The sequence below is a fragment of the Puma concolor genome, chromosome A1 (genome assembly GCF_028749965.1).
Source record: "Puma concolor isolate L17-30 chromosome A1, mPumCon1.1.hap2, whole genome shotgun sequence".
NCBI lineage: Eukaryota > Metazoa > Chordata > Mammalia > Carnivora > Felidae > Puma > Puma concolor.
This window is the reverse complement of record NC_141667.1, coordinates 169,129,544-169,143,714: the sequence shown is the minus strand read 5'-3', so window position 1 is coordinate 169,143,714 and position 14,171 is coordinate 169,129,544. Positions and strand designations below refer to the sequence as shown.

The following is a 14,171-nucleotide window of genomic DNA, read 5'->3' as shown; positions in this document are numbered from 1 at the left end:
TTTGAAGTTAAACCCTTGTTTATGCATGTATACAATGCAATAAAATTACAAAGAAAAGCAATCATAAACAAAATTCAAAGTAGTTGGTGCAATTGTAGTAGGGCATAAGAGGTTCAGTACTCACTATCATCTTATTCTTCTTTATCTGGGTGGTGGGTAAAAAACTTTTATTTCATTGATAGATGTTAAACCCTATGTAAGTCTTATACCCTTTTTTGTTTATGAGATTGCTTAACAAAACCATTCACATAGCAAAAAATGAAACCAACAGAAACAAGCTGAGAACATTTTAAGTGCCCAAAGTTAAAGTAAGAAATACAACAAAAGAATAAAATAAAAAAAGCAAAAGAAAAAGGTAATGAAATAGAAAACAAAAATAGAATAAGGGTGCCTGGGTAGCTCAGTTGGTTAAGCATCCAACTCTTGATACCTGGTCAGGTCACTATCCCGCAGGTTCGTGGGTGTGAGCCCTGCATTAGGCTCTACACTGACAGTATGGAGCCTGCTTGGGATTCTCTCTCTCCCTGTCTCTTTGCCCCTCCCCTCTTGCATGCATGCCCATGTGTGCTCTCTCTCTCTCCCTCTCAAAATAAATAAATAAACTTAAGAAATTAAAAAAAAATAGTAGAATAAAGAAAGCCCAATATTAAGTTTTTGAAACTAGACAATCCTTTTTTTTAAAGTTTATTTATTTATTTTGAGAGACAGATCATGAATAGGGTAGGGGCAGAGAGAGAGGGAGAAAGAATTTCAAGCAGGCTCTGTGCTGTCAGTGCAGAGCCTGATGCAGGGCCTGAACTCAGGAACCGTGTGATCATGACCTGAGCTGGTATCAACAGTTGGACACTTAACAGACTGAGCCTTCCAGGTACCCTGAAAACTAGACAGTCTTACTTATTGCACACCTGATCAGGGAAAAAAAAAAAGCCGAACTAGTAACGAAACAAACAAAATGAAAAACAACAAAGAAACAAAACACAAAAAAGAAAAATATGTTATGGATGAAAATGCATACGTTAAGTATAGAATTAACATAGTTTTAAAAACATAGTGAACAATGTTTTTCCAGTAAGATTGCAAATTTAGATGAATCTATCAATTTCTAGAAATAAAGTTTATCAATCTGATTAAAAAAAATAGGAAATTGATCTCTATCAGGAATGAGAGGAGGATGTTCACAACATAACTCTAATCAGTATTTTAAGGTGCCAGCAAGTGATATAAAAAAAATAGTATTCAAATTTGAAACGGGGCACCTGGGCGGCTCAGTCAATTAAACGTTCTACACTTGATTTCAACTCAGGTCATTATCTCATGCTTGTGAGATTGAGCCCTGCTTTAGACTCTGCACTAGTGTGGAGCCTGCTTGGGATTCTCTCTCTCCCTGTCTGCCCCTCACCCGCTCGTGCTCCCTCTCTCAAAATAAAGAAATAAACTTAAAAAATTTTTGAAAGAAAAATAATTCAGAAATATTATAGTCAGTTCTCTATAATTTTAAAAATAAAAATCAATCTAAAGCAAATAAAACACAAAGCAAGACCTTACTGACTATAAGTGCTAAAAATCTCTCTTGAAAATTTTTCAAAACAGGAAAATAAACCCAAACTTTAGACTACCAAGACTAATAATCAAAATACTCAACATTAGAATTTTGCATATATATAACCTATCTATGTATCTTTTATGTACTAATTCAGTGATTTATTTACTTTTCTCAGAATTTGTTGCTAATTTTTCCTTTTTCCTTATGTATTTTGTGAGCATCTATCTTGCATATTTTTGTATTTATCATGATGGCTAATGGCTTTGCCTTTTTACCAGCTATTAATTAGCTCACTTGTTTGTGTGACTATTTTCTAATTTATTAATTCTGCTTTCGTCTTAATGGTCCCTTCCTTATTCTTTCCTAAGGATTGTTATTTTATGACTTACTTTTTTTTTCAACGTTTTTTTTTTTTTTTATTTTTATTTTTGGGACAGAGAGAGACAGAGCATGAACGGGGGAGGGGCAGAGAGAGAGGGAGACACAGAATCGGAAACAGGTTCCAGGCTCTGAGCCATCAGCCCAGAGCCTGACGCGGGGCTCGAACCCACGGACCGCGAGATCGTGACCTGGTTGAAGTCGGACGCTTAACCGACTGCGCCACCCAGGCGCCCCGTGACTTACTTTTTAAAGTAAAAGCTTGATTTGTTTGTGTTTTTTGTTGCTTAGTATTAAAGATATTCAAGGAGTTAAGTTTCCCCCTTAACATTTCTTTACATATATACAAAAGGATCTGATAATGTAAAACAAAATAATATCTGTCCATATAAATTTTAAAGCCTAGATGAACAAAATAACTAAATACATGAAAAATAGTTATTTTTATTTAATTTAATTCAAATCTTATATATCTAAAACAAAACAAGACAAAATAACCATCTGAAAAAAATAATTCTTGTAAGTAATGAGTAATAATAAGTAATCAATTACCTGAAATTGGCATTCCTTTTTTATATTATATATTAGTGTATATCTGTGAATTTATCCTAAGTTGACCTTAAGTGTAATTAGCTCCTCTCTCCAAAAAAATAATTTTGTTTATAAAAAAAAATAATTTATAAACCAACAAAAAGGTTGAACTTCATCCACAGTTAACACATACCAACAAAAATGTCCATTATAATTTTTAATGCTCAGATTGATACAGGTTATTTGATAATATTCTGTGTTATGTGTTGGCAAGTGTATCCTCACACATTGTTAGTGATAATGTATTTAATATAGTTTGGAAACAAATCTTTCCATATCTATTAAAATTTTAATGGTATGCAATACTATTTCATCTATAAACTCCACCTATAATGATTTATCCTATGATATATTCATACTTCTGCACAAAGATACATGCGTAAGGAAAAATGCTTATGATGACTTTGTTTATAGTGCCAAATGATCAAAACTAGCTGAATGCACACCAATAAAGGATAGCTAAATTATTGTGGCTACATACAATCGAACATTATGCAAAGAGTAAAGAGTTAGAAAGAGTAAAGTAGATTTATATGGGCTAAGATACTAATATCAATAGCTGTTGGGAGATAATTCTCCATGGATCTCTTCTATTTCTGTACTTTTTAGCAACAGAGGCACGGATTATTTTTATTATAAAGTGTCTTTTCATGGATATTTGTACAGAGAGCAGGCTTGGAAGATAGACTTAGTGTCTCCCTCTGGAGCAAAGAAAACTTTGTAGCTTAGTATAATAAAATAATGTCTCCTTCTGGGGCAAGTTCAGGTGTACTTATGGCCCATTATAAAAGAGTCATGGTCCCTGTGTCTTCCATTGTTCGCCTCCTGTAACAGAACCCACTGAATGTGCAAGCATCATATGACCCTCACTGTGTTGTCCTGTGGGAACTGGCATTTGATAAGTGACTCAAACTGATATTTAAGTTACTGCTATTGATGTGAGTAATAAAGTCCTTTGACTCTGACCCAAGAGTCTCATGTCTTCTGCCAGAAACTGTGAAACTCTAGGAGGTTAATTTGTTAGTTTCAAATAGAGTAAAATTGAATCTAGCCCCACTTCAAATTTCTTGACAGAAATTCTCCAAGATGTGTTTTAGACTTAAAAAGAATTAAGACTTAGAACAATGTAAATGTTTTATTGCTAATTTTAAGAAAACTGATAAGTGTGTATATGTGGCGGATTTAACTTTACACTATTTATCTTGCACCTTGGGTATATGGATATGCAAAAGAAATATTGCTTGTAATTCCTTTTTAATTTTCTCTGTTATTCCTTATGAGCCTTCCTCCTATTTTCCAACTGCTCCCTGAATGACAGGGAAAAAAAAATAAAACATAGTTCAAGCTTGCTTAAAACCTAGTATGATTCAGAAATGTAAAGACTATCAGGTTTAATGAAGTCTTTTCAGAATAAATGTGCCAGAGTTTTTTATTCCTCTTATTTACCTTATCTTTTCTCAGATGCATTGGGGAATATGGATTTTACTGATGCTATATCTTTAGGCATGATGGAGGGGGACAAGGAGGCAGAGAAGGACATGGCAAAGAATACATCAAAGAATAGAGAAGGAACAGATAAGATAAAGACTTAAATGTCAATTGATTTAAGGAATAAAAAGCTTAGTAGTCATCTTAGACAAATGTCAGTGTGATGGTGGGATTGAAATCTGATTGTGGAGAAAAAGTGAGACTGGGAGAGAAAACTACCTTTTTGGAGATTGGAATCAGAAAGGAAAAATGAACAGGAATAGAGATTAAAATTAGAGACACACGTTTAATAGAGGCAGTCTTGATTACATTTTGTAAAGAAAGAATAGGACACACTTGCTCAGTTTTATGGTATAAAGGGAAGGCGCTAATTAATGAAGCTGAGGCTGAAATAAAGGAGAGAGAGGAACTATGCCTCCAAAGAACCAGAAGGCAAAGCAGTCAAGGCTTCTTGAAAGGAATGGACAGACCTTAATGTGGCCTCCGGGGCTGGAGAGAAGGAGACGAAGTGGATGAGGCAGGTGGGAGGAGGGAGGACAGGAAGTCTGGGGATTTCACTCTTGCTCCTGAGTCTCAGGGTACATGAGCTGAGTGGGAGACTTGAATGCTCATTAAAAATTTGGAGGAATCATTTACAGACATGAACCAAAGATTTCCTCTTCTGTAAGTGAGGTTGGTAATACTTGTTTTCTATTTTTTCATGCCATTTTGATAATCAAATAAAATAATATGAAGTAAAGTGATATGTCACTCAGGAGTTTAGTATATATTTGTTATTTTATGCGTCATAGTATACTTTGGTAAAGCTATTTTCCAAAGTAAATAAATATCTGTTTGCCAGTCCCAAAAGGAAGACGAGACACATTATCTAGAATGATTAAAAAGGAGACACTTTGTAAATTTAATGATAGGTGAAGCTTATCTATCATACATTATGATAGCTGTAGACTTTCAGAATGGGGAATGACATAGCTCATGAGTCAAGAACAGGGAGGGCATTCTGGACTGGAGTAGGTCAGTTTTGAACTGATCATATTTTCACATGAAGATATTCCCTTTGTTTGGAGCCATGGCCACCACTGTTGTCACACTGTTTTTCTACTTCTCCAGATGGTTTGGCTTTAAAGGTTTCAAAATAAACTGAGTGAACTGGCTGTTATAGCTACCTTGCCTTTCCTTTTGATCACCAAAATGCACACCTCAGTACAATCTGCCTTTCCTCCTCCAGGATACATGATTTCTAGAAGAGTTCTACTTGTCAGATGAGCTATGTCTAGTTTTTACTCCTAAGGAAATGAGGTAGGGGTATCCCAACAGAGCAACAGAGTATAATATCCTAAAAAATAAAAAAAAAAATTCTTACCCACTGGCTTTATTCACAAATTAATTTTTTTGTCTACTGATCTAGATTTTTAAAAAATTTTTTAAAGGAAATGTAAAATGACAACTCATTTTTAAGTATTCGTACCTTGTCCATCAATTGCTTTTTAAATTTTATAAAATACTTCTTGAGTTACTGAAGAGTTTTAAAAATGAATAGTAATGAGCTCAATTTAGTCTCCATGCCAGCTACTGATAAATATTTTTCTGGTGACTGATCTTTATATTGTAGAAAATGCATGATTTAATGTCCTTTACCTGCTTGAAGAGAAAGTTTTCGTTTTTTTTCCCAATCAAGTCAACCAAATTGTCAACAACTTTTATTAACTACCTACTTTATAACAGCTTAGAGCAGAGGTATTGTACCCTAGGGAGTTACTGAGTTAATAGAAAAGGAAATCATTGCAATTAGCAGATTTATAATAAAGTTAACTGAACATACAATGTTTGTTAATTTTTGAACTGAGAAGGAAATAAAAAAATAAATTGTTGCCATCTGCTCCTTTTTAGTTGTATGAGGAAAAAATAACATTCCAGAGAATTGCTTGATCATAACATTTGAGGATTATGAGGTGATCATAGATAATCTGTGATTTTAGCCCTGGCACTGACTTATTTAAGGAGCAATAAAAGAGTTCTTTATTAAAAAATAGATTTTATAAAAAGTAGACTTTACAAAAACTCTTTATAAAAGTTCAGACTTTTTATAAAAAGTCTACTTCTTGGGCATAGCTTGGAACCTTTATATGGGGGACAGTTTGCACAGCCCACAGGAATTTAGTAATGCAGTTGGGCCAGAAGGAGAGGTGTGGTATTCTTTTCACGTGAAGGAAGTGGTTTTATTTTCTAGGAAACATGATTTGGGGAATGGAGGAATTTTAAGTAGAATGAACAGAGATATACACCATAAAGAATCATTTGGCCTGTTTCTCAGTGATTGCCTAGGGAGTGTGTTTCATTAGAGGGGGGATTTCTACTAAATTGTTTTCCTATCTCCTTTGGACACAAGTTAATGGAGAGCAATATATACTGTTGTTCAGAGATTTTTGCCTGGAAGGTTCAGAGATGGCCTTGGCCTCAGCCATTATTTATGGAGTCATCTCTGAAGCATATGGATTAAAATTACTTTTCCAAGCCACAAACTCAGACGTGTAAAATGATAAGCCTTTATTTTTCTGTAATTCTTTGAAATCATTCCTTGAGCTCTCCTATATTACTCTGTTAGGACTGCTATAACCAAGTACCAAAACCAGATGGTTTAAATTACAGACATTTTTGTCCCTCATTTCTGGGGGCTAAAAGTCTCAGATCAAGGTATCAGCAGGGTTATGTTATGAAGGAAATTTTGTTTTATGTCTCTCTCCTGGGCTTCTGGTGGTTTGTGGTGAGCACTGAGGTCTAGAGAAGTTAGGTGACTAGGGCCTGAATTCTTTTATCTACCAACTTTAGCATTATCTAATTTTAAAGAGTAAAGTCTGATAACCTTACTGTTAGGACTTCTTTCATCAAGGATTATCAATAATCCAGTTTGGGGCCTGTGAGTTCCAAAAGGAAACGGCAATAAGTAGACCAGTGCTGTCAAGCCACCAATCCATGGCTTTTACGGACACCACCTTTGCTAGAACAAAAAGGGTCCTTTCAAGTCTGTTGCGATGAAACTAAACAGATAATGTTGGCTGTAATGGAAAAAACACAGCTTTTCAGCTTGTAAACTATGTGACCTTCAGCAAGCCAATTATACTTTAGTCCTCTTCTTTGTAAAACTGGGAAACAAAATCTCACTGGCTCCTTATGAAAATAAAGCAGACTAGCCTGTATAAAGTACTTATGGTACCTGGAAGCTAATAATTACTGTTGTTCTTTTCCTCTCTTCTAATTTCCTGATCAGGGTCACGTGTCTGATTAATGTCAAGGCAGGACTAGAGCCCAGGCCTTTTATTTTCTAGGGCAAAACTCTCTGTTACACAGAATTTTTCCCTTGTTCTCTGGAATGGGAAGCAGAAGTATCTAAGAAGTCATGTTTTGTTGGCCTGAGAAGCAAGTCAGGGACTGGTGCCCCTGTCCTGAAAAGGGTCAAGATTCTATCGCAAACCATGAAATAATTATAATATTCGATAAGGGATCCTTTCACAATCTTTTGTTAAATTCTAGGTGTGGCATAGTAAGTTCTTTTGTTTCTTATACCTAGAGAAGGCTGGGGAACGTATAGTGGCTCCGAAAGAATAGAAGAAAATTTGAGCCTATTAAGTGAGCTTGTTTGAATATTCTGGAAAGTAGGACACAGTGCAGGTCATGGGAATTTGCCTATTTGACCAACACAAATAGATTTGCAGGGCCAACTGAGTGCCTAAATTAAGATAATCTCTTTTGAGGTTACCATGAGGTTCTAGAGTGGTATACCTAGCTTATTTGACCCCCAGAGAGAGTCAGTTTTTAACATCTAAATGTTAAAATCTAAATGATAAAGTTTTTGTTAGTAGTATTCATGAGATAATAATTAATAATCAGGATTTTCCCAGTTTTGTTGCAATGTAATTGATAGGTGACACTGTGCAAGTTTCAGGTGCATGATGACATGACTTACGCGGGTTGGGAAATGATGACCACAGCAAATGTAATTAACATCCATCGTCTCATACAGGTACACAGACAATGCTTCCTTGTATCCTAGTCCTCGTGTTGTACATTGTATACCGAGTACTCCTTCTAACTAAATTGGTACCTTTTGACCACCTTCCTCCAACTTTCCTCCCTGACCCCCTGCCTCTGGAAACCACACACCAGATCTCTTTTTTCCATGTGCTTGGGTTTTCTTGCTTGTTGGTTGGTTGGTTGGGTTTTTGTTTTTTGTTTTTTGCTTTTTTTAGATTTCTCCATATAAGTGAGATCATACAGTGATTGTCTTTCTCTTTTGGATTTAGCATAATGCCCTCAAGAACCATGCTTGTTGTCCTAAACAATAGGATGTCCTTCTTTCCCATGACTGAGTAACATTTCATGTATGTATTTTTATCCATTCATCTTATACCTATACCTACCTATATGTACATCGATGTATGTATGTATCATCTATCTATCTATCTATCTATCTATCTATCTATCTATCTATTTTTCCCCTTTTGAGACTTGAAACCAGACATATGGCTAATCTGATAGGCACATTAGTTTCAGCAGTTTATTTTTACCCAAAATATCAGTAGACTTGAAAGAGAGTTCATTGCTATCTTCTTTGTCTCTATTATTATTTTTTAATTTGGAAAAGGTAGGTACAATTCTTTTTCATTGGTATATACAAATGGCTAATAGATTTTTTTTTTAAGTTCTTCAATCCTGGCAAAGTCTTTATTTCCATTTGCAGTTTGTTTTAATTTAAAAATCAAAAGCAACCACTTCTGCATTGCTCACTAATGTAACCAATTCGTCACCACTGCCCCTGGCATAAGTTAGGCTTCCCAAGGTAAAAGTGATCCAGAAGTAATGGTGGAGCTGCTGATGCGTGTTAGAGAATCACAAAAACAACTTTATTCTGTCTTTGCTGGGGTGGTTTCCTTTATCAGTGGAGATCAAGGCAAGGCTCACCTCAGGGAAGCACTGGAGAAAGCAGGCCAGGCCTCCACATTCTTACCCGAATACGATGCTAAACTACTGGATTTTACCTTCCACTATGGCTTGTCTGTCCTTTCCAGCAACTGGCTACTCGACTGCCAACCTGGAAACAGCAAGAATGGCCTTTTACTTTTTCTTCCTTGTTACTTTGGCAGGAGCTGTTTTGGCATTTCTGTGACATACTTGTTTTGTGTGCGTGTTTTCTCCTGACTCCTTGGGAACTTATTTGAAGGGCAACATACATACTGCCAAGCATCTTGGATTGTTCATTTTAAGACCACATTTTCTAAGGGTTCTCTGGAGAAGAAACAGACCTGGAGAGGCCTACACAGCCAGAACGGTGAATGCTCTGGTGGTTAGGATTTCAGATGGCTGGCAAAGACCACTCTTCAACCTTGGACAATAGGAGCCCTCTTCTGGGCCTTAAGATACAGGGGTTTTTCTTTGGTTCTCCTGGGCCATCATTCCCAGCGGATAAATTATTTTGAAAAATGGAATGTTTTTGAAGCCATATTGTTGATGCTGTAATGGAGATGACCTATAATATAAGTACAATAAGATAGCAACCCTATTCCCTGGGGTCTGCTCAAGAAATTATTAACCAGAGAGAAAGAGTAAAAATGGTCTGAAGATTTTCTGTCTTAAAGAAATTATATATTTACCTCCAAATTAGGTCATGCAGGGTATTACTTGATAATTCTCGACAGTGAAAAAAATTGATTTCTACTCACTTTCCTAAAAAGGAAAAAGTGAATCAAGGACACCTTTACTGGGTATAAAGTTTAGAAACAATATAAAGGCATATGACCCTGTCCTACATTGACTATCTTCTTCACCTCTGATCAGATGCTAAATGAAAAGTTGAAAGCACATTATCTAATAGAGTGTTGCTCTAAGTGTGGTCTAGGAAATTTATGTGCTTTATGAGAAAAAGAGGCATCTTAGTAAAAAAATATTATGTACTCTGAGTGAAAGTTAAATAGCTTTTTTATGACAGGACATTAAGAAGCTTCAGTGTGCTGATTTATATCATGATACACTAAATATATAGTGGGACTCTTTCCCATGTTTATTTTATCACAGAACCTTTTATGGAAGAAATTTCTGAACCTGGGCCTCCATGAGCTAACTTTGGGGTGTAAGCACCCTAGAATATTGCTCCCCCTAATGCTTCTTTGGGTCAGTTTGAGATGGAGGGTCCTTTCCTATCATCTGTACATTTTCCTTAGTTTCCCTATATTTTTAAAATCTCCCACCTTTAAAAAATCTGTAACCTTTGGCCTACCCACCACCACCCATCTCTATACCATTGGTTAGGATCTGAAATGTCCCATCCCAAAGAAACATTGAGTATTCTTTTATTCCAGATTCAGCAAATCATTGCTACTGCATTTCATTATCTTCTAAATCATTTCTATTTTCTTTGCTGTTTAGATAAAGCCGTTTTATTGAGATGAACCATTAGAAATAGCTGGTATTAAACTAATAATAGTGGTGATCTCATGTGGTTCAACCTAATACGCTAATATTATAAAAGAGTAATTACAGTTACCGAGATACTTCTTTGCAAAAAGAGACTTAGCCACTTCAAGAATTTGGCTTAATACTTTTATAAATAGACTGGATGGTTGGCAGGAGAGATCACTTATGCTTGTAAATGATACCAAGTTGGCCGAGATTGACAATATCGTGTAGGGCCAGACAGGAATGCAAAATGATACAATCAATTTGACAGTAATGTGCACTGGATAAAATGAATTACAATTAGGGTGCATGCAAGGTTTTGTTTGCAAAATAGAATAATTAATTTGAAAAATGCAACAGGAATAGAAACATTTACATGGACTGGGCAACATTCAGAGGAGTTTTAAAGTCACAACCAATCATAGATTCAGGCTCTGCTGAACATGCCCAAATGGGACACCTCCGAGTCATTCATTCTGACTGGCCATCTGGACCTCATCATGTGGATTTTGGCTGCCACACTGAATGACTGCTGGCACTAGATCAATGATTCCATTCCACTCTGGTATATGAATTTCAGGCATTGGGACATAGCATTATTATTTTGAGTAATGTAAGAATATTCTCCCTGCAGTCCATTCAAACTCTGCTCACCTTTCAAGGCTCATTTAAAGGTCAAGGAAGTTCACAGAATCTCTCTCCTGTTATTTCTATAGGAGACTATATTGCTCAACTTAACACAAGGTCTGACGAATATTTCTGGCTGAAGATAACCCCATCTTTGGTTTTTTTTTTTTAAGTTACTCTTTAAGTTACTTGAGGACAAGAGCCACGTATTGTACATGTATTACACTTGGATCTGACTAGTGTGTAGTCAATATAAACATTGGTAGGATTCATTAACCAAGACTTAATAAAGTTAATTATCATAAGAATAAAAATAGCACAATGTTGACTCAAGAACATGAAAAGTTGAGAAACTTCTGTGGAGGTAGATGACTATGGCTCTTAACCCTTTTGATTCTTGAACCATATTTTCTTATTAAGAAACAAAGTATGTGCTTCTTTTTCATGTCAGTCTTATCCCAAGGTGGTATTTAATATGTCCATTAAACTTTATTACATGCTAAATGCCAATAAATCAAAGGCCAGTGTTTAGTTTAGTGGAGTTTCATGTAAGACTTGTTACTCAGAGTGGTGGCTTTAAGTGTTATAAAATGCAGTTAAATGGAAATAATTTTTATTGGGCTTTTTTGTCTTAAATGTGGAGGTACTAGATGTATCTTTGTTTTTTAGTGTTAAATTTTCTGACAGAAATTATACACTAGAAGTGTATAATTAAACTTCTAGTTTATGATCTAGTGTCTCTACAAATTAATTAATGGTTTAAGAGTGATTTCTCAACTTTGGTTATTGAAATAAAATCCACATATTCCATTATACTGTATGCATTAGCATTACCCCTCGGCCTCCATAATGTACATGTTTTTGAATTCATTGTAACTCAGTCTTGAACCAACATCACCCTTAAGACTTTCAGTTACAATAATGGGTTTCTCTGAAAAACAATTTGAGTCTGACTGGATGTTGTTAAATCCTCAGGCCATGGTAAGTGTGACTGTGGCAAGTGCAAATGTGACGAAGGATGGTTTGGGGATGCCTGCCAATACCCAGCTCACTGTGACCTGACAAAGAAAAAGAGTAACCAAATGTGCAAGAATTCTCAAGATGTCATCTGCTCTAACGCAGGTAAGAAATCTATGAAAATCCTTAAATAATCAAATTTGGGTTTTAATGGAAATATGTAGGCGTCAAGAAATGTGGAACCTCTGAGAGAGAATGCTTTTGAGTATATATTTTTGAAATGAAATTCAGATAAATCAATAGGGAAAAATGTCATCTTGCTGAGACTGGCAAGTTTGATGCTCTCCAGCTGTTCCAAATGCCTTCTTCAAGCAGGATATTCACAGGAAACAACACCCCAACAACATTTTATGTAAATTGTGAGCTATGATTTTGAATGCTGGATTAAATCTTTTTAAAAGGATTTATATAAACTGATTTAATTATTTTCTATTACAGGTCAAGAGTGCTTTGAATTTATACCTTAGTATCAAATAGAAGCAAATCTTTTTAATTTGATAGAAGCTTTAGATGCACATAGAAGGATAGAGTGACGTCATGATTTTACATTTGGCTAAAATATTTTTGCATCTCACAGAAGTCATTTAAAAACAGTTTTTAGAAAGTAATAGTGAAGCTGTTAAAATTAATTACGAAAACCATATAAAACAAAACAACTGGTTTTGGTTTCAAGAATACTAGGATGGTATTACTATAATTTAATACTCTTTTCATACTTGGGCGCATGGAGCCTCAAAAGTCAGCTTTTCTCAAAGCTGGCTGAACTTGAGAATGCTCCCTTACAATGCTAGAGGCTTTATTTCAGTTGTTTTGGTGGGTATGGTCCGGCCTGAGGTGGGTTTTTAAAGCTCTCCAGGTAATTCTTATGGAGATCAATGGGCATGAGCCATTGTTTTGTGTGCTAAAGACAAGTATTTGACTAGAGAATCTTCCCTCCTGAAGTTCCTCCCCTTGTTGGTAGAGTCCTTCTATATTCAGAGCTAGAATCTTTCTACAGTCTTAGATTGCAGTGAATTGCTCTGTGTAGATTAAATGCAGTAAGAGGGTTTTGCTAGTAGAAATCAAGGCCATACCCAAAGCAAGGTGTGAGTGGATCAGTCAAGGACCATGATTAATGTCCTTAACAGTCAGGTCACTTTTTGTGTTCACTGATATTCTCCTTCTCTCCAGCACATCAGTCTTTTCTGTCTTCTCAGGAGGATTTTTCTACCTCCAGTTCCTAACATCCACCCCTCCCAACACACACACACACTTACCACGGAACCTCTTCATTTGAAAACGTCCAGCTTTCCAAACTTCTTTCAGTAGTAAGACTTGAATTCTGTTTGTCCTTTATTTTTGGATTTATTTATTTTTTATTGTTTATTTTTCAAATAAAATCTAGGTTTTTTTCTTTGTGATAATACATTATAACTGAATAGGGGTTAGACTAGGAATCCCAGTGTTTCAACATTATGGGAAAAAACATGTGATTTGCTACATTAGCATACCTTACAGGAGAAAATTTACAGAATTGTTTCAGTAGATGATCAAACATATTTGGTAAGATATAGAATGCAGTTTTAAGATATCTGAGTCTATCTTTTTTTTTTTTTTTTTGTAAAAGTGATGAAATTCTTTTATGTAATCTACCGTCCATATTCCAGTTTCGTTTATTGTCCCAACAATGTCCTTTACAGCATTTCCCTGCCTCTGTAGGATCCAGTCTAGGGCAGAGTTATCTTTAGCTGTTATCTCTTGTTAGCCTCCTTTAATCTGGACCATTTCCACAGACGATGGTATTATAGCATTGAAAATTTTGAAGAAAATTGTCTCCATCCTTTTTTTTTTTTTTTAAAAGAATGTTACTCATTTTGGCTTTGTCTGATGTGTCCTCATGATTAGATTCATGTCATACATTCTTAGCTGAATTGAAAGATAGATTATTTTGTGTTCTCAGGATGTGTCATCTGGAAATCTATGTTACCCATCTGCTCTCAGTGGTGAGGTTAATTTTGATCACCCGGTCAAGGTGTTGTCTGATGTCTCAGCTCTGTAATTACTGATTTTGCCTTTGTAACAAATTAGCAGTCTGTGG

General features: G+C 35.5%; 1 protein-coding gene across 2 annotated transcripts in view; it reads left to right on the top strand.

Moving 5' to 3' along the window:
• ITGBL1 (integrin subunit beta like 1) overlaps positions 1-14,171 on the top strand; it is a 210,265-nt gene that overhangs the window by 72,502 nt on the left and 123,592 nt on the right. For both annotated transcript variants that reach the window (XM_025924365.2, XM_086708507.1), the window contains exon 3: positions 12,053-12,199. In XM_025924365.2, coding sequence (XP_025780150.1) covers positions 12,053-12,199 — 147 coding nt within the window. The remainder of the gene's footprint in view (positions 1-12,052; positions 12,200-14,171) is intronic.